The 25,229-nt window shown below is 37.4% G+C and overlaps 1 protein-coding gene across 4 annotated transcripts in view; it reads left to right on the forward strand.

Moving 5' to 3' along the window:
• The window catches only part of LOC127574359 (protein EFR3 homolog A-like), a 110,408-nt gene that overhangs the window by 20,281 nt on the left and 64,898 nt on the right, over nt 1-25,229 (forward strand). For all 4 annotated transcript variants that reach the window (XM_052023307.1, XM_052023306.1, XM_052023309.1 and 1 more), the window contains 4 exons: nt 4,967-5,043; nt 9,833-9,960; nt 14,504-14,654; nt 22,583-22,704. In XM_052023307.1, coding sequence (XP_051879267.1) covers nt 4,967-5,043; nt 9,833-9,960; nt 14,504-14,654; nt 22,583-22,704 — 478 coding nt within the window. The remainder of the gene's footprint in view (nt 1-4,966; nt 5,044-9,832; nt 9,961-14,503; nt 14,655-22,582; nt 22,705-25,229) is intronic.

Below are 25,229 nucleotides of genomic sequence, written 5' to 3' on the forward strand. Positions count from 1 at the left end.
ACTTGTTCAGTTTCTTTAAGTAATATTTTGGGTTTTTTATTAGTTGTATTCTTATCAGATAGCTACTGTAGTTAGTTACCAGCAGCAGAAGGCAAGGTGCTGTTTGATGTCTAAGTATGTGCTATGTCTGTTAATTTTGTTATCTGCAATACAGGAAACACAAGTTGAATACATTTTGTATCGACACAACCATGCAATAAGTCACTGATCTTATGTGATATTTATATGTCACTTACCAGTTAGTATTATTATGGAAATATTCTTTTGCATATTTTGTTACTAGAAATCCAGTACACAAGTTGCATCTCCCCAAAACTTTCAATATGTATACCTATATACAATTGTTTAGGGCTACTATTAATCCATTTCTATTAAACTGATTTTTATGATTTAACTTGCCTGAATTACATGAAATCAATATTTGTCCTCATCCCATTTTGAAATGGTGCTCAGTCAGTTAGAACATTTCACTTCCAGCCCGATCAGAAATTCTTTGTGCTGCTGATTTGGATCTCATAGCACATATTTAAAAAAAAATGTTCCTGCCAGTATCTCCCTCTGTTTTCCATTATATTTCAATTCATTGTCATGTTATGGTAAATATGGAAGGGCACAGAAAGAGATGAAAGGAATTGTGTCAAAGACATTTGAGATACATGACAGTTACGAAAAGTGATAGAATTCTTATAATTGTCCCTCCCATCTTTCTGCTATGCTCAAAAATCTTCACCGTAAAATTGGGGGAACCAGCATATGAACGCAAATGGGAGCATTTATTAAGATCATGGTTGATCTGAACTTCATTTTCCTGCCTGATTTTTTTTTCCCCAAACTCCTTAATTTGCTGATGGTCCAAAAATCTGCCTCCAAGGTGAGAATTAATACAAGCACTAAAACTATATATGTCTCACTCTTGTAATCAATCCCCCTTTATAATAATGGTATATTGCATTTTATTTCCTAATTATTTGCTGCACCTACACGATGATAAAAATCCATAGAATTGTCTTGTTTTAATTCTCCTGAAATATGTCCATTCATTACGTTGAAATTGGGCAAATTGCAAGACAAACCATTTCTATCTACTGATCTTTTTTCAATATTTTATTGCATACTTGTTTTCCTTTTTTACATAACATGCTACATTTGAGGCTAGCTTTGTTAGCACTATTGGATTCTATGTCAACATTGAAACCCAAGTTACTACCAAGACCACCCTTGGCTGCAGCAACAACAAAAACTTGGATTTTATGTCATTGTGCAATTGAAAACTTGAGTTTCTCAGCAATATTTTGGGCATTGTCTGTAACAACTTTGTTTCTCATTGTAAAGGTTCAGTTGTGTAGCTTGTGACATTAATTGTGGTTATTGCATAATGCTGGTCTTAGCACAAGTTTCTTTCTTTAAAAAAAAATTACTAATGTGTTCTTGTAATCAAACTTGTATAACGTTAAGGCAGTATTTAATTTTTTGTTGCAATGTGGTATGAGTTTAAAGACAATTGAAAATAATAACATTAATGATATTTCGCCCTCCGTTGTTCAGCTCTAATTCTCAGAAGAGTGGTATTAAGCGTGATAATTAAGATGATTTATACTTTTTAATATTTTAAGATTTATTTATTAGTCACATGTACATGGAAACACAGTGAAATGCATCTTTTTGCATTACTGAGAATGTGCTGGAGCAGCTCTTCCAGTGCCAACGTGGCATGCCCACAACTCCTAAGCACTGTTCTAGAATGTAGGAAGAAACTGGAACACCTGGAGGAAACCCACATCTTTCTTTTTAACTATTCGTAAAATGCTAAATGTTTTTACTATATGATGAATGCAAGAGTTGGCATGAAAGAGGATATAACCTGTAGACATTTCTTTAAAATTGTAAATTGTACAAAGTGTAAAGCGGCTGTTGCTGTTTTTACTTTGACCTTGAATTGGTTAGTTTTAATCTATTATATTTCCTTTTCATAATAAAATACAATTAGTTTACTAGTGCTCCAGTTTAGTCATGACCACACAGTTTTGACAGCTTTTGGATTTTTCTTTACTGTGGAATAGTTTCAGGCCTAAAGTGTCATCCAATGATGTAATGTCATCTACTTTTATGAAAGTTATCCTGGAGAACCATACACTCGAGGGTCTTTTGTGGAATCCAGCACACCCTTAAATCTGACAATTATTCATAAGCCATATTCGGGGAAAGCTATTAAATTCTTAAGTTTCTGTGTAGTTTCACTTGCAAGAAGCAGCACTTGACCTTATTTATTGCATCTGTGATGCCTATAATACTAATGGAGTAGTAATGACACAAGTTAATGAAGTGATAGTTCTGAGTTCCAGGAGTAGATGTTCTCCTTCACATCTTTCCCTCTGATTTATTTAGTTATCACTTAATCTCAGATAGAACTTGGAAAAAGTGAGTATCATAGTTTATATATTGGATCATGGTGTAAAATTTCAGTTTTACCCAGGGATATTGTCAGTAGGCAATGCCTGTTTCCTGTATTACTAGTCCATAGTAAATGGTCAAATAAATGAGATTACCTTAATTGATTTCAACACCATTTCAATTTGTCAATTTTTTTCCAGTTTGCTACCCAAATCCAAATTTAGCTGTTGTGAATGTTTTGAATTGGCAAAAATGACTTGAGCCTAGAAATTGGATTAGAATAAAACCATTTGCCCTTTTTGAATGCATAAATCACATGTATTTTTGTGTATGTGTCTATTGGCAACTGTACAAGGCACTTCCTGTCATCATTCACTCTTCTTTTGTCATTTCTCTGCCATATTTCTTTCAAGTAGTCATGTCGTAACAACTGAAATTGGATCTAAAGCTTGTTACCTGCAACCTTCATCGTTCACTCCTGGTAAAACCAGGAACTTGAACCACATGTGGTTTAAAGGGTCACTAATGCACTTGCCACAGGAATTAATCACTACTTGCTCTATCAAAATTCCTCATGTTTTGAATACCTCCTATTTTTTGCTCTCCTATAAGGAGAATAATCCTAACCTCTGCTGCTGCTTTCCACATATCCCTCCATCTCATCAACCAGGTGAATCTCCTCTGAACCCTTTGCAAGGTCTTAGCATTGTTACTTATTACGACACAGAAGTATGTCATTTGGCACAATGGATGTATGCCAATTCCCAATTGAGCAATTCCAATAGACCTGTTCTCCCTCTTGTATCCCTGTAACCTATTCTCTCTCCCATACCCATCAGCTACCCTTTGATACCTTTTTTTTGCCTTTTACCCACACCAGGAGTAATTTTATAGCAGCAAATTAACCACCCTGGACAGCTTTAGGATGTGGGAGGAAACGAATACCCAGGAGAAACCTACACGGAGAATGTGTAGATCTGTGGGAGTACTCCACAGAGACTACTAAAATTGTAGTACCACCTTACTCCAGCTGAGACCTAACCAGTAATTTGTAAAGATGTAATATGACTGAACTTGCTTTTGTATCAATTTTATCAACTTGCCCTGCCGTCTGAAAGACTTGTAGAATTGTGCTCTGGGATCCCTGTATCCTTACACCCTCCACAAAATAGTATAACTTTAAATTATAGTGGTTTTCCAAAATTACATTAATTCTCACATCAAATTGCATCCATGCATTTAGTCAAAGATTGCTACCACCTTGCTCACTATAACATTGCCATACTTTTATCATTTGCAAACTTAGTGTTATCCCTACAATCTGCTTCAAGAAAAAATAGAAGGGAAAAGAGACGTGTCAGTAAATCCTTGTGTGGACTTCATATTGGGATGAATTATTCACATTGGGTGCTATTATTGAGACAATAATATACATTAAATATAACCTAAAAGGTGGGCAGAATGATCCAACATACTCAAGCTACATGCACAAATATGAGAACTTGCACATGACCTAATTAACTCTTCATTTTCTAACACTGATCCATTGGTGACCATCACTGCATATGTTTTCTAGTTGGGTAAATCATTTGCTATTACTCTTACCCGCCTTTGGTTAAATTGAGCACACAATTGAATGAAAGCAAAATGTTCCTTTAATGCCATGGTGGTACTTTATCAAATACCTCTGACATATGTAACAACTACTGTTTTTTTTCATAGCACTCTTACATCATCCAGAATTGAACATGGGAACTGGAATAGGCCATTGGCCTCTTGGGTCTGTTCTGCTGTTCCATAAGATCATTCTGCTTTGTGGCTTGTCTCCACACATCTACCACTGAAATACACTACACTTGCCCTACTTTACTTTCTAAAACTAGATCCAGCACTGCATCAACCTTGTTGAGCTAGAAACAAGTGATTAATGAAGCTTACCTGTTTATTAACACATTTTTGTGAAATCTTGCCCTCCATTTTCTTTATGCTGTATGCCCTCTGCTGCCCCAAGTCTATATTAGGGTAATTGAAGTCTACCATTACTACTGTTTTTACATTCTCTGAAATTTTCCCACAGTTTTTGCTCCTCTGTTTCATCCAGTATATTGAACACCCAGCATATAATGACCCCTTTCAATGTTTTAGTAAGTAGTTACAATCTTTAAAACTAGTGTATTGTCTGTCTGCAGAACTATAACAATATCTTTACATGATTGCTATGACTGGTTCCTGCTCTTATATTTTTTTAATTCATTTTCTCTCCTGACTCCCATTCCTGCCCATGTTTACGGTTGGTGTCTTTTATAGCCCCTTTTTCATAACCCATGTTACAGCTCTTGTTTGTCAAACTTGTATAACAGTTCCCTTATTAGCCCACATGCAAACCCACAAAGCTGCTGTGATCTCCTCCTCCAGCTAATTCTGCTCTATTCTTTGGTTGCAGTTGTTCTACCTTCCTTACTGCTTGAATTTTGTACACCTTGTTTTGCCATTTCTGTTGCAGCTCTGCTGCTATTGGTGATCCACCCCCTTATCAGTTTGTTTCAAGCCTGAATATTTTTTTGTATTTCTGCAGGAGTATGTGGCTGCTGTGGCGCGTTGCGCCCAAGATACAAACGCCTGGTAGATAACATTTTCCCTGAGGATCCAAAAGTAAGTGAATGACAACTTTTAGTTGCTGATCTTTTTTTAAACCAAAAATGTTTAACCTATTGTTTTAGTGGAGTTGTAACTACCAAATAATCCAAAACGTATATATTGTCATTTAGCAAATTAATAAAATTTTACTCAACTGGGACTAATTTGATAGAGCAGTTGACATAATCAGAAAAAAGTTCACATAAGTCGTTAATTGTAGTAACCTTGATATGCTAATTGTCTAGTGGCCCAATCTAATTTGACCACAGCATTGTAGATTATTACCTATAGGTTGATTAATGTTTTAATATTAAGTATTAATAGAAACAATGATTTTATTATTTTTTGGTACTCTTTAAGCAATAGGGGTGAACTTTGTCATCAGATGTAAGAAAATGCCTCTCAATCTGCAGATTGAGAGAAAATGCCTCTCAATTTGCAATCAGAGAAGTTACAGTAGAGGGAAAATAAATGCAATCTGTAAATGCACATCAGATAATGATGACCTGTATTATACTTGTCAAAATGTTTGAAATAGCTAATTGCCCTGATGAAATTGCCCTGCAATGTTGCATCGTTGTTGGTATCGATTCTAGTGAGTTATTTCAACATAAAAATAATACTGTCCATTACTGCTTCACAGTGACTGGATTGTTAGATGCGAGTTGAAAGCTGCTACCTGAAGGATCTTGTTTATCACTTCACTTATATGGTTATTGCCAGTTGATTTTTCTTGTATTGTTGAATATTAACTCATTCCCAGCTAGATTAAAATTATCATACTATTTTTTCCCAATAAATATTACTGTAAATATTGATTTGCATTCTTCAGGTGTAAAGAAGTAGCTTAAACATCAAAACACAAATCGGTGAAGAACAGTGAATAATAATTGAGTAATTCATTTGATGGATTTGCCCGTCATGATTCAAGATGTTAAGAGAGACTATGTAAATGTGTTTTTAATTTTTTCAGTTTCACAGGGATTTGTCTAGTATTGTACCAGGTTTGAATTTGTATAATTATGTGCAAATCTGATGAAAGTATTAATGGCTTCAAAAATTACCTTGGTTACATGTGGAGTTGTAAAAGGAAGCACATTATACATGTTCCACTTTTTCATTATCTGGAACATCATTAGAGCAATTTTGCAAATTGCTGAATTGGAATTTGTTATATTTATCAGTACAGCTCAAGTTGCAGTATACATTCTGATGCAGGGTCTTAGACCAGAAATATTAACACTTTTCCTCTTTCCTTGCAGAATGCTTTCTGACCTGTTGAGTATTTCTAACACCTATTTCTATTACAGATTCCTAGCACCTTCAGTTTTTCATTTTTTTGTTAAAGACCATGTACATTTCCCAGTTAAAGCCATCTACATTAGAAATGTGTTTGAGCTGGAAAACTTGAATACCAACATACTTAAATGAGTGTCTCCTTATTAACTAGACAATTTAAAACAAAATATGTGCTTTGTCCAAAAGAATTGTTTGCTTGGATTAATATTTGCAATCATGTTGTCTATATTATAAGAACCATAGAACCATACAGCACAAAACAGGCCCTTCGGCCCACCATGTGGTGCCTTCCATCAAACCACCCTCACACTACCTAACCCCTTCCTCCCACATATCCCCCCCCCCCATCCATCACTCCTCCATATGCCTATCCAACAAGCTCTTGAACCTGTCCAATGTATCTGCCTCCACCACCACCCCAGGCAGTGCATTCCATGCATCAACCACTCTCTGGGTGAAAAACCTCCTGACATCTCCCCTGAACCTCCCACCCGTAACCTTAAAGCCATGCCCTCTCGTCTTGAGCATTGGTGCCCTGGGAAGGAGGCGCTGACTGTCTACTCTGTCTATTCCTCTCAATATTTTATATACCTCTATCATGTCTCCTCTCATCCTCCTCCTTTCCAGTGAATAAAGCCCTAGCACCTTAAGCCTCTCCTCATATTCAATACTCTCTAATCCAGGCAGCATCCTGGTAAATCTCCTCTGCACCCTCTCCAATGCCTCCACATCCTTCCTATAATGAGGCGACCAGAACTGAACACAGTACTCCAAGTGTGGCCTAACTAGAGTTTTGTAAAGCTGCATCATCACCTCGTGGCTCTTAAACTCAATCCCGCGATTTATGAAAGCCAACATCCCATTGGCCGCCTTAACTGCTCTTTCCACCTGTGACGCAACTTTCAATGAATTGTGAATATGAACCCCCAGATCCCTCTGCTCCTCCACACTGCCAAGTACCTTGCCATTTACCCAGTACTCTGCCCTGGAGTTTGTCCTTCCAAAGTGTACCACCTCACACTTCTCCGGATTGAACTCCATCTGCCACTTGTCAGCCCAGCTCTGTATCCTATCAATATCCCTCTGTAAGCTCCGACAGCCCTCCACACTATCCACAACACCGCCGATCTTAGAGTCGTCCACAAACTTACTAACCCAGCCCTCCACCCCCTCATCTAAGTCATCTATAAATATCACAAAAAGTATATATCACAAATATCTATAAATATCCCAGAACCGATCCCTGCGGACCACCACTAGTCACTGCCTTCCAATCTGAGGGCACTCCTTCCACCACAACCCTCTGCTTTCTACATGCAAGCCAATTCCTAATCCACACAGCCAAGCTTCCTTGGATCCCTTGGCCTCTGACCTTCTGAAGAAGCCTACCATGAGGAACCTTATCAAACACCTTACTAAAATCCATGTAAACCACATCCACTGCACTGCCCTCATCTCTATAAGCTTGCATCTCTTCCTAGAAATAATTATCCCTGGCATGGTGTTTGGGGTGGGAGGAGAGAGGGCGGGAGGAAGTTTCATACTGTGTGGTATTCCATCTGCAGATGCCATTTTCTGCATGCAAAATGAAATCAATCTGTGTTTTGTTCAGGGACTATTTATGCATAAATTTAGATTTATCATTGTGGAAATTTTGAACCAATGGACTCAAAATTCACAATATAGATAATTAACTTTAAGGACATTTCTAAATCCAGACTCAAATCTGAAATCTTTTTTAACCATCAAGTCATCAATGGAGAAATGTCAAGCTACAAAGTTCAGCACTGGGGATGGGATATAGATTTAACTTAATTAGGCCATGAGAAGTAGTGTATGTTATTGAAGACTTAGATGACCATTTCACACCGGAATGTGACTACGTAACATAGAGCCTTGGTAATTTACTCTCAATTAGGCACAGTTTCATATTTTGGATTTCTGCATACATGGAACATGTACTGAGGTTTTCCACTCTCTTGGACCTTAAGGTGTATTGAAACTAGGCTTTTAGAGGTGTTCCAACATCTAACTATCCTGCTCATTTAATAACCCTTCACCTCAGCCATTTTGCTGAACCATCCAAGCAAGCGCTAAATCTCCAAAGAGCATTGCGAGGCTAACACATTTTGGACTGAAGGTCAGAACAGATTTATGGAGAATCGATTGCAGATACTGTAGGTTGTGAGAGGTATCATACTATATTAATGCCTACAGAGATCCTCTGTCAGGTAGATGAAGGCTTGGATTAAGATTCACTGAGATTAGGGGCCTTCTATTTTTTTTACATTATGGTGGTGGCTCTGTTGCTGGGAAAATGCACTCATTGTGTATAGAACATTCATGAGGAAGGATTAGAAATATACTAAATATTGCTGCTCTCATGTCAGTGCCTATTCTAGAATGAAGACTCATGTTTCACTCTGCAAAGCATCCAGCTCGCACATCTATCCAATTACTACCTTGCATCAATAGCAATAATTATGGTTGCTAAATTGCAATCAGAGCAATTGTAAGCAGATTAAGGTGGGAAGTTAGGATGCTGTAGGTGTTTGTCCTTCAATTGTAAATATTATTTGGCTTGGCAAAATGTTGTTTGAAATGGTCTGTCAATTGAATTGATTTGTTAACTTGACCCTTTCTATTGATTAATATTTGATTCTAAATCAATTCAGTCACAATTGCCCCCTTAGAAATAAAGTGCTGGAATGGAGCCATACATACCAAGAGCTAAATGTATGTAAGCATTGCTTGTATGCAGAGCAATCCAGTTGGTGGTCTTTGAGCAATACGGCTTCTAAGCAGATTATTTTTACCATTTATAAATGTGTAACAGATAAAGAAGTGTAATGCCACCTAATGGTCAAAATATTAAAAACAACTAGAATGCACCTAGAGAGAAAATTGCTGCTTGTACCATGAATATGAAGCCTAAAATCTATAGTTGGGGTGTTATTCTTAAATATTGTTACACTTTGAACATTTATAATTGATATTGTAGGAAGCAATTACCTTCATTTGACATTGATGACAGCTTTAAACCATAAGCCACCAAGTAAATCTTTGCAGATTTATTGGTACAAAGAGATGTCTTTTGATTACTGGAGAAAAATCTCATTTGTTTTTTTTTAAGAATTTTAAAACTGGATTCTTGCTTTTACAAAATAAATAAACATTGTGACACCAGATCTTTTTGTTTTTCCACTTCTGTAACAAAGATTTTATAATGAAGAGCATAAATTATATGGATTCATGAATTGTAATGTGCAACATTAATACTTTTGAGAGTTTGGTTGAAGTATGTTGTTGATTAAGAAGAGTGGAGTTTATTTCTGGGAATGCTGGCTGGGAGCACCAATTCTCAATGATTAAGATCCCGACAGGTACATTGTTTGCCTTCGGTAATAAAAAAGTATGTGGGGGAAAATGCAATTCATGACAACAAGCTAGCCTGAAGAGTGAAGGGAGAAGTTGCTCATTAACTTGCTCGCTACTTTCTAACTAGGATGGTCTCGTGAAGGCTGACATGGAGAAGTTGACGTTTTATGCAGTTTCAGCACCAGACAAATTGGATCGAATAGGAAAGTACCTTGCAGAAAGACTCAGTCGTGATGTTATCAGGCATAGATATGGGTAAGTAACTGTTAATGTTTCAAAATTGTGTTGTCACTTATTTCAATATATTGCTTACTTAAAAAGTGACTCAAGTGAAATTGGGACCTAAATAAATTTGGTCAGTTTCAAGACCAAATGGAATACGAGCTTTTTGATTTTGCTCATGCCACAACTTGTGTATGTAGAGAGAGGAAATGGGTGTCTACCAGGCAGATTAGATAACAGCAGGCAGGTAGTCCAGGAGATTTTGCCTTTTGCAGCCAGAATTGGGAGTGTGACACCACGATTGACTCAGCTACCTGGGAAGGATGGAAGAATAGTGAGGGGGATAGGTGGGCATTTCTTTGTCTGCAGAAATGATTCCAATGTAGTTTGTTGCCTCCTGGTTGCCAGAACAGATGCGCAGCATTCCAAAGGAGGAGGGTGAAGAGGCAGAAGTAATGGTACTGATGTAGAAGGAGGGATGAGGTCCTGTGAGCAGATTTTGGGGAGGTAAGAGGTTTTAAAAAAAAAAATTGGCTAAAGTTAGCAGGCTTGAGATTATGTCGATTGCCACATGCTAGTAAGTACAGAAATAACAAATGAATCTGTGGCTGGAGAGGTGGAAGAGGAGGGAGGACTTTAGACCTTCTGGAATCTCTTCTGGGGCAGGTGGTGCTTAACAGGGACCAATATCCTCTCAATGTGGTTTGCTGGCCCTTTTGGGGAAGGTTGAAACTAGCTTGGCAGGGAAATGAAACTTTAGAGGAGCGTCAGGGTGGATAGAAGAAAAGCTATAATTGGATGTTAGGAATGTAGTAAGCAAAGAAAGAAATGGTGGCAACAAAGGCAATTGGCAAATGTTAGAATATGGAACAATATTAAGGTCCCATTCAAAGGTACTGTATCCAAATGCAAGCTGCACCTGCAAAAAGTGGAGGAATTAATGATGCAAATAGTGTTAAATGGATATGAGCTAATTGACTGCATGGTTCCCATAACCGGGAATGAAATATTCCAGCGTATTCAACATTTAAGAAAGAGGCAGGCAAAAAGAAAAGATATGGGATTTTGTTGTACAGTATTAAAAAGGATCTTGGTTTGGCAGGTCATAATATAGGAATAGAATTAATTTGCCTACATTAAAGAAGCAGCAGCAGACAGAAGACATTGATGGGACATGTCTAAAGACTTCCAATTTAGTAGTTGTGGTATAAATGAGGAAATTAGAGGAGCATTTAACAGGAATAATACAGCTTTTACATGTGTCTTTAATCCGTGAATGGACTGCTTAATTCAAATTAGTACCGACAGTGAGGATGAATACCTGGATTGTGTATGAGATTGATTTCTAGATTGTTTTGTTTAGGAATCAACAAGGGGACAGGCTATTTGAGATCTAGTACAAGAAGAGGTTAATAATCTTGTAGAGCAATCCATAGGAAACAGTGACAATACTATGCTAGAATTTTACACAGTTTGAAAGTGATTTAATTTACTTAGATTGAATTACACTATGAAGATATGAGGGACAGGTTGGCTGTGATAGATTGGGAAATGGCTTTAAGGGTTGTATGTCAATGGCTAGCATTTAAAGAAGTAAAACATGGTTTGCAACATGTATACATTCCTTTTAAGGCATAACACACAAGTGGTCCAATTATAGATTACAGAAGAAATTAAAGACAGTATTAAATCTAAGGAATGACTTATAAAGTTGTCAGTAATAGCAGTAAGCCTGAGGATTGTGTGTGTCAGAATTCAGCAAGGATGATCAATAAAATGATTTTGTAGGAAAAAGAAAATACAACGAATAAATTGGCATGCAGCACTAAAAACAAAACTGCAAACTTTTGGAAGTATGTAAAAGGAAAAGGCTAGCATAGGCAAATGCAAGTCCTTCACAGCGATTGGAAACTTTATAATTGGACATAAGGAAACAGCAGAGGAATTATGCAAATATGTGAGCCTCCTTTTGTGAAGATGGTCAAAACAAACCTCATAAAAAATAAGGGAGAACCAATGGTCCAATGCAAATAAGGAAATAAAAGAAATATTACCACTAGAAAGAATGAGTCTGAAAACTGATAAATAATCAGAAACCCAGAGTTTTGAAAAATGAAGCTGTTGACTTGGTGGAAGCTCTGGATACCGTATTTTAAAATTCTGATTATGGGATAGTTTCAGTAGATTGGAGCAAATGTGACTCCACTATTTAGGAAAGGAAGGAGAGGAAATGGGGAGCTATCTACCTCTTTGCCTGATATTGATAGTAGGGAAAATACTGCAATTTATAATGAAGGATATCATATCAAGGCACTTGGGAAAATAATAGCATGGATTTGTGAAAGGGAAATCATATTTGAGTGATCTTTTGACATTCTTTGAGGATGTTCCTAGTAGAGTAGATGAGGGAGAACCAGTTGATATAGTATATTTGGATTTTCAAAAAGCCGAAATGGTAGTGACCACAATGTGATAGCATTTCAAATGCAGCTTGGGGTGAAAGCCACAGCACCGTATCCACATTCTTCAACTTAAATAAGGGAAATTATAACAGTATGATGGTGGAGTTGTCTAAGGTGGACTGGAAAAATAAGCTAAGAGTCAGGTCAGTGGATAATAGTGGCAGATATTCCACAACACTCGGTGGGAATTCATTCCCATGAGAGAAGCACAATCTATGATTAACGAAGGTCAAGGATAATACTAAATTGAAAAGTGGGGCATAAAAACTGGCAAAGGCTAGTGGTAGGCCAGAGGACTGGGAAGTTTTTGGGATCCAGCAACAAAAGGCTATAAAGCTCACAAGAAGAGAGAAAATTGATTGTGAGGAAGAATTTTTATGTAATATCAAAACACTTGGTAAGAGTTTCTATGGATATGTAAATAGGAAGAAGGTGGCTAAGGTTGATGTGGTATTTAATCACTTAAGAAAGTTGAACATAATCAAACTTGGTTAACATGGTGAACCTTCTGAATTTTCTACCCTGAAGGGGTGTGGAAATTTGGTCATTGATTGCATTCAAAACCGATCAATAGATTTCTGAATATTAAAGGAATTAAGGGATATAGGACTCGTACTGGATGTTGAGGTAGAATATCAGCCATGATCTTGTTGAATGGTGGAGCGAAAAAGAGACTTGATGCCCTACTCAATTTTTGATATTTTTCTTAACTATTAACAGAATAGAGCATACTTTCCCTATGAGTTGTGCTGCAACTTATTGGTGACTTTTTGGAGAGCATGTGGAGAGAGAGAGATGATGGGAAGGCATTTAAATTTAAGAGATAACTGAACATGCTCTGTAGGTTAGGTAGCATCTGTGGAAAGAAAAACAGTTAAAGTTAACGGTTTACATCTGGGATCCTTCATCAGAACACTCACATTTCAGGGCATGATCTGGGAACAAATCCTGGTAACAACTTCCTTGATTGCACCATCCATTTTGCTTTTTCTCCCCCTTCTCTTACACTTGCTTTAAAAATTGTGACTTGAGTAAATTGTTGCTTGTGGTATGACCACAGCTTGTCTTTGTGTAAACTCTCTTTAGTTATTTACTAAAAACCTAGTTAAATTACTAAGACCAAAATATCACAGACATAAGCTTTAAACATGTTAAGGACAACATCATGAATCCATTATTCTACCACCATTCTCTGTAACGAAGATAGATTAAATTGATCACTCTTCTACTAATGACTGCAATACCTGAAATTACACCCTCTTAATATTTCCAGCATTTCTTCCTGAAAAGTTAGTCCTACCCTTCATTGAACACATTGTTTGGTATAGTTAATTTCCTGTCATTGCTAGAATCTTTCAGTGTGCTGTTGATTCCTTTAACGTACTATTTCACCTACATGAATACATCTGCAGGGTATTTTACAGCAATGTTCTTTGAAATCTGTTTTTTTTTGATATGTTCCTTGATATATCACCTCTTCCTTGCCCAGCCCCAATATAAATTTTGGTCCACATACTTGTGGAGCATTGTGCTGAAATTTGTCCTCCATTGTTTATGATAATCATGCAGTTTAATAGCATCCATGCATTGTTTTCTACTTCTGGAATTTGGTTCCATTGAAGCTGAGTACATATTTTGCTTCTGTTCATGTTTGTCCCTATTTCCTTGTTCCTTCATCATTTTTATCATTTAATCTTTTTTTCTCCTCTGTATCCTAAACCTTTCCTTCTTTTCTCTTGCCTCTGTACTTTAAAAAGCTGTTATATTTCAAGCACTTTCTAATTCTGATTTTAAAAACATTCAGCATAACACTATCTTCCTCAACAGATGCTTCCTGAACTGAATATTTCTGGTATATTTTCTTTTCAATATGTATGTTTGCCTTATGCTGTCTTGGAAAATAAACTAAGTGTTGAAGGAATAAATATAAATTTAACATTTATTTTGTTCTGATAAACTCCTTTTTTCAATTGCTTTACTTGTTCTCTTTCAGTGGATTCAATCTTTCTTAAAGTTAGATATTCAGAACTATGGAATATTTGGAAAGGGTAGAGGGAAAAGGGGGAGAAAAGTGACTTTTGCATTAGAGTTGATCATTATTGTTTTGTGTACAGGTATGTTTTCATTGCGATGGAGGCATTGGACCAGTTGTTGATGGCTTGTCATTCCCAAAGCATTAATTTGTTCGTTGAGAGCTTCCTTCAAATGGTAGCCAAGCTATTGGAGTCAGGAGAGCCTGAGCTACAAATTCTTGGCTCCAATTCGGTAAGTGGGATGGCCAGGCTTGTTAATTTAAGTTGGATAGTTTCCATGCATTTTAGCTAATTCCTCTTGGTTCTGACAAATCTACTGCCAACACTCATCAGGATGATGCAGAAGCCAGAATTTTAAAATGTGTGCAGGTTTTCTTGGTGTTTGTGTAATGTGTGATTTCGGATCATCATTTATTTTGTATTTATGGAGTATATGAAACATAAAAACCTATAAAACAGGAGCAGGAATAAAGCCATTTAGCTTGCTTTGCCACTCAGTATGATCATGGCTAATCATCCAAATTCAGTACCTTGTTCCAGCTTTCTCCTCGTACCCTTTGATACCTCTAGTCCTAAGAAAAATATTCAATTCCTTGAATATATTTAATGATAGGTGGTCATGATATCAGAAGTGTGTTAGAATGGATTGAAAACTGACTGTCTCAGAGTTGGAATAAATGCATCCTTTTCAGACTGGAATGAGGTAACTTGCAGCGTACCACTAGGATCAGTTCTTGACCCGCAATTATTCGCTATTTATATTAGTGGCCTGGAGGAAAATGTATACAAGGTTTCCAAATTTGCTGATGATACAAAAATGGTTTGAAGGGCATATTGTGAAAAGGATATTGTGATTCTGCTACGGGATACAGATTGCATGAGTGGGCAAAAGACTGGCAGATGGAGTTTAATGTGGGGAAGTATGAGGTCTTGCACTTTGGTAAGAGAGTTCAAAAGGGAAGTTATTACCTTAGAGAGACTAAGTGAGTGAAGTATAGAAGGATCAAGGTGTTCTAGTGCATGAATTGCAAAAAAACTAATAGACAGATACAATGTAGTTAGAAAGCAAACAGCATTTTGGCCTTCATTGCAAAGTGATTGGAGTTTAAAAATAGAGAGGTTTCATTGCAATTATGCAGGGTGTTGGTGAGGACTCACCTGGAATATTGCATACAGTTTTGGTCCTTTTTTTTTAAACAAAAAGATATAGTAACGTTGGAGGCAGTGCAAAGGGGATTTAACAGGCTAATTCTTGGGATGAGTGGATTGTCCTACCAAGAGAGACTAAATTGTTTGGGCCAGTATTCCTTGGGGTTAGAAGAGCAAGGGATGACATTCAAACATGCAAGATCTGAGAGGGCTTGGCAGGGTAGACATTGGGATGTTTTTGCTAGTGGGAAGTCTTAAGCGAGGGAACGTTATATGCAGTAAGATAAGAGGCTAGTCATTTAAAGCAAATGTATGTAGAATTTTTTTTCTTGCAAAGGGTAGTGAATCTCTGGAATTCTCTGCCTCAGAGTGGTGGAAGCTGGATCATTAGAAGTGTTCGAAGTGGAAGTGGATAAATTTTGATAGGTTGAGGAATGGCACAAAAGAGTTGAGTCCACCATGGATCAGCCTTGATCGTATTAAATGATGGATCAAACTTGAAGGGCCTGATTACTTCTGCTCCCTATTTTCTTGTGTTGCGTAAGTAGTGGGGTACTGCAGGGATTATTGCTTGGCTTCAGCTTTTCATAATATATATGAATGATTTGGGGGAGGGAACTGAATGTAGAACAAGCTCAAAGGGCCAAATGGCTTATTATTTTCTTTTGTTTCTGACTTCCCTTAGTGGAAAACTAATTAACTTTTACAAATCACATTAACCATTACTCACTCTCCCAAAGTTCCTAACTTTTGACCATTCTGAAAGTACTCTGATCTATCCATCTTAGACATAGAGTAGGTAGCCTTGCACTTATCCCCATCCAACTCCATCAACCAGAGTTGTACGCAGTCATTTAATCCCAATATCCTATTGCAACCTACAATTTCCATCTACACAACTTACTGTGCCATCTAACTTAATATTGTCAGCAGATTTAATTATAAGGTTCCTTGTACTTTTGTCAAAGCCAGTTATAAATATAATGGGAAAACCAATGCTCCAGTGTAGTTTCCTAGGAGACGTCATTAATCACACCCTACTAGTTGGAGCACACACCTCTTAATACATAACACCTCCTACCTTTGAACCAAATCTCATCTTTTCTCTTCTGCTTGCATTTCCTTTCATTTTTGTCTCTTCCTGTTGTCATGAAAGCACACTTTTTTTCCCCTTTTGAAGACTATTAGAGGAGTCTTTTCAGTAAAGTATCTCAAAAATGGTAAGTTGTACATATGTTTGGTATGGAGATATTATGGGCAGATTTAGTAGCAACTTCTGATACCTTCAAATAATTAGATCTGATTTTTTAAAAATGATCTCCCTGAACCATCTGGTTAAAGAAGAAAAGTAAATTGAATATTTACACTAACTGCACTGATCCTGTGGGGTTGGAGTGATATGGGAATGCTGTGATTGTACTGCGCGCACACTGCAGAAACTGGCGCTTTGGCCCAACTCATCCATGCAAATCAAGTTGCTTACCTGAGCTTGTCCCATTTGGCCCATATCCCTCGAACTCTTTCCTATCAATGTACCTGTCTAAATGTCTTTTAAACGTTGTAATTGAACCTGCCTCTACCACTTCCTCTGGCAGCTCATTCCACGTACCCACCACCCTCTGTGGAAATCTTTCTCCTCTCACTTTAAACCTATGCCCTCTAATTTTATAATCCTCTACCATGGGAAAAAGACAGTGACCATTCACCTTATCTACGCTCCTCATACCTCTGAGGTCACCCCTCAGCCTCCTGTGCTCCAGTGAAGACAGCCTCAGTCTATCCTTATAACTCAAGCCATCTACTCCCTGCAAAATCCTTGTGAATCTTTCCTGCACCCTTTTAGGCTTTAGTATGTCACCACTTTCAGGGAACAATGTGCTTGTACCTCTAGGGGGTCTCTACTCTACAACGCTCTCCAGGGCCCTGCCATTTACCATGCAAGTCCTGCTCTCAATGAACTTTCCAAAATACAACACTGCACTTGTCCAAGATAAATTCCAATTGCCATTCCTTGGCTCACTTTCCCAGTTGATTTCCATCCTGTTGTAATCTTTCTTTCTTTCTTTTTCAATCTTTTTATTAGTTTCCAGATTAATATATAACATCGATGATTGTACATGTAATGCAAAGAGATCAAGAGAACAATCATGGTATATATAATCATAAAGAATAATAAAATATAAAAAAATCTTTAAATCTCACGATCTCTTAGTAGTGTAATATAATATAAAAGAAAGGAAAGAAAAAGATTTATTGTGTATATAAAAGAAAAATCCCCAAATCAGTTTAGAAAAAACTGTAAATAATATAACAAACCAAACTAAAGAAAATTTCAAAAAAAGACAAAGGAAAAAAAAGACTGGACTGAAATTTCACAATAGAAACAGAGCGATATTATGTCATCAACTCCGTTCCTCTAAAAGGGATCTATATGATTTGAAAATATTGAATAAATGGACTCCAAGTATCTTCAAATTTAAGCGAAGGATCAACAGTACCACTCCTAATTTTTCTTTCCAAGTTTAAACATGATATAGTTTGAGGGAACCATTGAAAAGTAGTGGGAGTATTGGATCCTTCCATTTAAGCAAAATGGATCGTTTGGCCATTAATGTGACAAAGGCAATCATACGGTAAGTGGAAGCAGATAAATGGCCAGACTCTATCCTTAGTAATCCAAAAATTGCAGTGATAGGGTGAGGTTGTAAATCAATATTCAATACAGTTAAGATAATGTTAAAAATGTCTTTCCAATATTTGTCCAAAAGAGGACAGGACCAAAACATGTGTCAGAGAAGCCACATTCGATTTACATCTGTCACATATAGGATTTATATGGTGATTAAAAACGGGCTAGCTTCTCTTTTGACATGTGGATCCTGTGAACTACCTTAAACTGTATCAAAGTGTCTGGCACACATTAACTAAATGAAGAATTTTCTTCCATGTCTCTGTAGGTAAAGATGTCTGGAGTTCACTTTCCAATTCATTCTTAATTTTGTCCAGTGATTCTGGACGTATTTTCATAATTAAATCATAGATTATTGCTATCAAGCCCTTCTGATAAGGATTAAGACCTAAAATTTTTTCTGTAATTTCAGTTTTGTAAAGTGTCGGAAAAGAGGGTATAGTAGCTTTTAAAAAAATTTCTAATCTGCAAATATCAAAAATGTGTGATCTAGACAAATTGTATGTAATCTTTGATAACCACCTTCACTCTCCACCACGCCACTCATTTTGGTGTCATCTGCAAACTTGCTAAGCATGCCACCTACATCATTTAAATTGTTAATGTAGATGATCAACAGCAGGGGATCCAGCACTGACCCCTGTGGCACACCACTGCTCACAGGCCTCAACTCTGGAAAAACAACCCTGTATTGCCACCCTCTGACTCCTACCACAAAGACTATTTTGTGTCCAATTGGCTAGCTCACCTTGGATTCCACGTGATCTAAACTTCTGGACCAGCCTACCGTGCAGAACCTTGCTAAAGTCCACGTAGGTTCAACTACCCTACCCTCCTCAATCCTCTGGTCACCTTTTTCTCTTTTTTTAAAAAAAAGCTCAATCAAATTCGTGAGACACTATTTCCTGTGCACGAAGCCATACTGACTATCCCTAATCAGTCCTTGCCTTTTCAAATGCAGGTAGATGCTGTCTCTCAGAATCCCCTCCAGTACCTTGCCCACCACTGAAGTAAGACTCACTAGCCTGTAGTTCACTGGCTTGTCCTTGCAGCCCTTCTTAAAGAATTTGCTACCCTCCAGTCATCTTCTGGTGCGAAGCTTGTGATCCACGATGATACAAATATCTCTCTAAGGGCCCTGGCAATTTCTTCCCTGACTTCCCACCATGTCCTAGGATACACTTGGTCTGGCCCTAGATAATTATCCACCTTAATATGCATTATGGCCACCAGTACTTCTTTAGTGAAGACATGAGAGTGTAGATGCTGGAATCCGGTGCAACAGTCTGCTGGAAGAACTTCCCTCCATCCATGTTTTTCTTCTCTCTTTGTCTGCCTCCATCTATCATTCACCTGTTGCCCTTTTCCAACTCTATCCCTGCTCTCTTCCCCTGCCTGGCACAACCTGCCTGTCATCTTACACCCCTCTTCAGTCCACCAATTGCCTTGGACTCCTTTCTCACCACTCCCCTTCTCCTCATACTGGCCATCTCGCCTCTCCACTCTGTCTTGATACAGGGTTTCAACCCGAAACAACATCGACAATTCCTTTCCTCCCGCAGATGCTGTTTGGCCCACTAAGTTCTTCCAGCAGACTGTTCCTTGTCTTTAGTAATGTGGGTCAAGCTGTTTTAGCTTTGTTAAATGTAAGAGGCATTCTTTATGTTGGAATGTTTTGGAACTTTTTAAATGTTAGAGTATTGAACATTTAGCATTGGTCCATCAACAGGTTGTAACTAAGTTTGGGGCACTAGTATATCATAACAGCATAGGAATTTGATGGCCCATTGAGACTATGCCAACTCTCAAGTAATCCCATATTTCCTTGTAACACATTCTCTGTTGCTTGCCTGTCAACTCTTGTCATGAACCGCCTGCCACCTGCTGCACTGTGGTTTTTAACCAGCACAGCATTGGAATTGGGATGAAATTAGAGTATCTGGGGGGGAAACTCATCCAGTTGCAAAGAGGATGTGGCACAGCTACTAGAGTTGCTGCCAAACAGCTCCAGTGACCCATGTTCAATCCTGAACTATGGTGCTATCTGTGTAGAGTTTGCACATTTTGTCTGTAACTGCCTGGGTCTCCTCCTGTACCCCAAAAGTGTGTGTGTTGGTAGGTTAGTTGGTCACTAGGTCAGTATAAATGGGTGTTTGAGTGCTGGCTTGGTGGGCTGAAGGGCCTGCTTTTGTGCTATATGACTGACTAAACATGCATACTTCATACAGACAGCATTAAGGTCAGGACTGAACTTGGGCTAATAGAGCTGTGAGGCACCAGCACTACCTGCCAGTCCCTAATAAAGAGAATGCATGGTGCCTTGTTTACCTTTGCCAGGAGAGCAATATTGACTTTGCACTAACACTCCATTGCTCTAAATTAGTGATTTTCACACTGTTACTGATATATTGAACATCCTCTGGAAATATTATAAAACTACCAGGAACACTGGCCATCTAAGGGGAAACACCTTCCCTAATGTCTTTTAGTTCCCAGCCATATTAATGTCTATCAGCAAGGGCAGAAACTTTAGAAATGGGATGCTGAATGATATTTTGGGATTTCCTGGCATGCCTTGGAATCCTTCTGAATCCTCTGCCATTACATCTATCATAATGGAATTTCAGCCAAAAGCTTGAACCTTTTGTCTCTACTGATGCTTTGTTTTTATAAATGTATGGAAAGCTTTGTGCACTTTTCAGAACAGTCATTACTTGTAAGACATATGCATTTATCACTGATTTATTGGTTAAAATCTCTCTCAAAATTTTTGGGGGAAAATTTGATAACAGTTCTAGTTCATTTTTTTTAAAAAGTGTTCTAAATTAAAATATTTTATTTAATGGACTTTAAACAAAGGATACTGTGGGGTTTTTAAAAAAAACTATTAGCTTACATGGCGATGCCTTATGCAGCTGATTTACACATTAGCATGCCTCCTAAGAAACTCCTGGTTTGCAAAGCTGTATGGTTGGTTATTGTTCAATCACTTCATTGAATTTTGTCACTAACCATTTGTTAGAAATGTAACTTTTTGTTTTATCGGTCCATTTATCTTTCAAACCAGCACTCAATTTTAGGCTAAAGACAGGTAATTGAGCAGGATTTTTATGTTGGAATAAATGAAAACCTAGTAAAGAAACTGAATACTGGTACATCTGTAGGTGCAGGAATGCTATCTTGTTTTTTTTCCCCACCATGAAATAAGCTTCAAGTCTGTCAGTGAGGTTGGAAGGATCTAACCTAATTATTTCTACCAACAGATGAATAATGAGCCTGCTACAAATCGTAGGCTCTGGTAGCAGACATTTAATGCCAGTCAACAACATAAAAGAGAGTGGATATTCTGAAAATGTTGATTATTAGCTCTCCACTGCTGAGGCCCAGCTTTTGTGCAGACTGAGGTGTCATTCTGAAATTGATTGCAACAGCCATTGAAAACTTCAGAAGAAATTATAGCCTTTCATGTAAAATGTTAATTAATGCTTTCATAAACAGCACTTTTTTTTGCATAATTACTTCCCAACAATGTGAAACAAACTACATTTTGTGTTATTATTTAGAAAGGGGAAAAAAATAAATTGGGACCATTATATCTAGAGGTTTGTTTGCTTCATACTCAACAATCAAAAATAGTCACTGTTATTCATAATAAATACATTTGTAATAATTAGTCAAAATACAGGTAATGAAACTACAAATTCAGCCCAGGAATGAAACAAATCTAACATGTCAAGGATGTAGTTGCAAAATGCTTTATAATGCCATTTTTTGAAATTGTAGCTAGTAATTGGGCCAGACTGCACAAATGGCTGCAGCCAGTTTCGTAGAGAAATACCAGCAGCTGCCGTGCACCTACTGGAAGCATTCCTCATTTGTGCACTGCAATATTGAGTGTTTTGTGCACCAAGGGGCTGGATGTCTCTGATCAGTGGAGACATTTAGAAATAGCGGAAAAGGCCTTCTGAAGACACAATCTGTCAACAGACCTTTTGAACTATTTTTGGGAAATTTGGGCACAGATTGGAAAGAGCAGTAGTTTGATGGTTCCCAATTATATGATTGAGGAAAGTTGAGGTTTGTTCACTTGGGATCATACATTTTATCAACAAAGGACATTAATGATTCCTGTTGGTTATACAGCCTCTCTTTTAGATTGTTTTCTGAACATTCAATAAACATCTAGCCTTTTCAAATCTTATCAATGATCCAGATTATTTGGGCAATCGACAATGCCCTAAAATGTTTTGGCTGAGAATTGCATTTTAACCATCTGTGTATATGTCCAGCCTACTATTAATCTTGCATGCTATCTACTCTAGTTTGTCAAGTTTGCAAACATTGAGGAAGACACTGCTTCGTACCATCGACGCTATGATTTCTTTGTGTCTCGATTCAGTGCAATGTGCCATTCCTACAATGATGATCTGGATACAAGGACTAAGTGAGTACAAAAGGCTGTTCCTAATTTTAGTTGCTCACTTGTGCACTTCTTTTTGTTTCAAAATTCTTTCCTTTTGAATCATGTTCAGATATTATTCTACATTGCATGTTGTTTTGTTGCAGAGGGTACTGGTAAAATATCCAAAAAAAATTCCTAGTACTTTACAGATGGCATTCTGAATCAAATAAATCTTGATCTGATTAATGCAGACTGGTTTTCACATAACGCCTTCACACAACTGATAGCAAGAACTACATTTCCCAGGTTTTAAAAATAAAATCCCTTAAAACTTGAAATTTCTTTGACAAATAAGGGTGCTAATTTAAACCCTGGAAAATGTGCTAATTATTGCAGGAAAGTGTTCAGATGACGCAAGCTGTGTTGCAGTAGCAATGTTTCTATTTTTATGCAGCTCAGTACCTTTTTAATATGTAAAGTCTGTTCTGTGGCTGTATGTGTTTAATTTGCAAGTTGATGGTCAGTGACTTGCAAAAGTAGTCTCAATCCACATTAGAACCTAATGATTTGCAGCATCTGTATTTTTCTGTGGAATGTGTACAGGATTATTTTAGATTTGGACATACACAAGTATATTTTTAAAAAATCCTTGAGTCTTTGGACTTGGCATTTAGTGACCTTCAAAGCTACTGACAGTACATTGATGGCTAAAAACTGATTTCTAGTGTTTGGGATTTCTTCCCTGCATATCTTTGTTGACTGTTAATTTCAGCCTATAGTGGTATCTTGATAAATCATTCATTGACTTTATGGGTGGGGGTGGCAGAAGCTTTACCATCAGCACATTGAAATTTGCTTTTTATTTCTGCTATTCTGAATCTCATTACAGAATTTTGTTTTATTGTGACCAGCCTAGTATTCTTGCTTCCTTTGCCTTAAATTATAGATTATTTCAAACATATTTGTCAGCTTTTGAATATTTAAGTTTTCCCATTACACACTTTAAATTTTCAACCATATGTTATTTAGTTAAGAAATTACTGATTGCGTATGGGTGTCTGAAAATTAGTGCTGTCTGGTTGAGAATTGAAATGAGGTAAATTTTGTTTTGTTTACACTAGTTAATGGGCATCTGGATCTTCCATTATAGGCTGTAAGGCACTGGGTCAATTGAAGTTAAGATTGAGACAGATTGTATTTGTTTGGTTACTGGAAACAGGCAAATGGAGCTGAAGCACAAATCTGCCCTGATTTACCCAAGTGGCAAAAAAGTAATGAGATTAATAGCCTACTTTGGTTCCCATATGTTTGTTATTTTTGTTACTATTAGTTGAAAACCATATGTTTTGTTTTGCTGTTTCCATTGTCTAAACAATGAACTTTGATTCATTGATCTGCAAATCCAGCCAAGCTACTGCAGTGCAGCTGCAATGTTGATTACAGCCCAAATGGAAACTCGCTCAGAAATGTTTCTTCACATTGATGCAGGGCAAATCTAACTTGGCAATTTGCTGCCACGTTAGACCACTTTCTTCCTGAAGCAAACAGACGTCAAGCAATATTTACTAATTACCTGTTCACCAATGCTCATTTTGTGTTCTTTGAGAACTGCTTGGTTCATGACTATTATAATCTTTGTCTAAATCTAGACAAGAGGTTAATTTTGGGGGTGAGAGTGATTTGTCCTTGACATCAAGCCAGCGTTTGATAGTGTGGTATCAGTGGAGCACATTTGAAGTTACTGAGAATGGTTTGTATAACTCTCCAATGAAGTCATGAGAAGTACAGATGATGATTGAGGCTATTGGAAACCTTCATTTCGGCTCCTGGGCATTGCCCCTGAACAATTCTAGCAGCAATATCCTAGCTGCAACAATATTCAGTTATTTCATCAATAAAATACTATGAGGCAAAAAGTGGGATGCTTGCTGGTGATTTCTAACTGCTTAGATGATGGGAAACTTTGTGCATTGTTTAAGCTTGGAGATAAGTAAGATTCCTCATGTTATGTAAATGACAGGCAAACACCATCTCCAACAAGAAGTCTAATCGCCACACCTGGACATTCAGTAGCATTACTGTCATCAAAGTTGGTATATTGTCATATGCTCAAGTACGTGTATGCATAGGTGCAATGAAAAACTTGCAGCAACATCACAGGCACATGGCATCATATAAGCAGCATTTGTGAGAAAAACAAATGAAGCATAAATTATATACAATTCTTACAAGAAAGAACACAATTAGAACAAATAGTCCATTTTAGTGCAAAGTGATCAAATCTACCACTGTCAATATTTTGGTGGGTGTAAATTGGACAGTAAAATTAACTACAGAGCCATATTTATGGATGTCTCGTTCTGACTGTGCAAAGCTTGTCCACCACCCACGAGGTACAAGACAGCACTATGATAGAATACTCCCCAAATACCTGGATGAGTACAACTTCAGTAATAATCAAAACGCTTCATGCTATCCAGGACAATGTAGCTAGCTTTTGTTCCACAGTAAACAGTCACTCCCTGCACCACTTGTGCATCGACGTTACAGTTTGCACCTTCTGCAAG

This window comes from Pristis pectinata, chromosome 9 (genome assembly GCF_009764475.1).
Source record: "Pristis pectinata isolate sPriPec2 chromosome 9, sPriPec2.1.pri, whole genome shotgun sequence".
NCBI lineage: Eukaryota > Metazoa > Chordata > Chondrichthyes > Rhinopristiformes > Pristidae > Pristis > Pristis pectinata.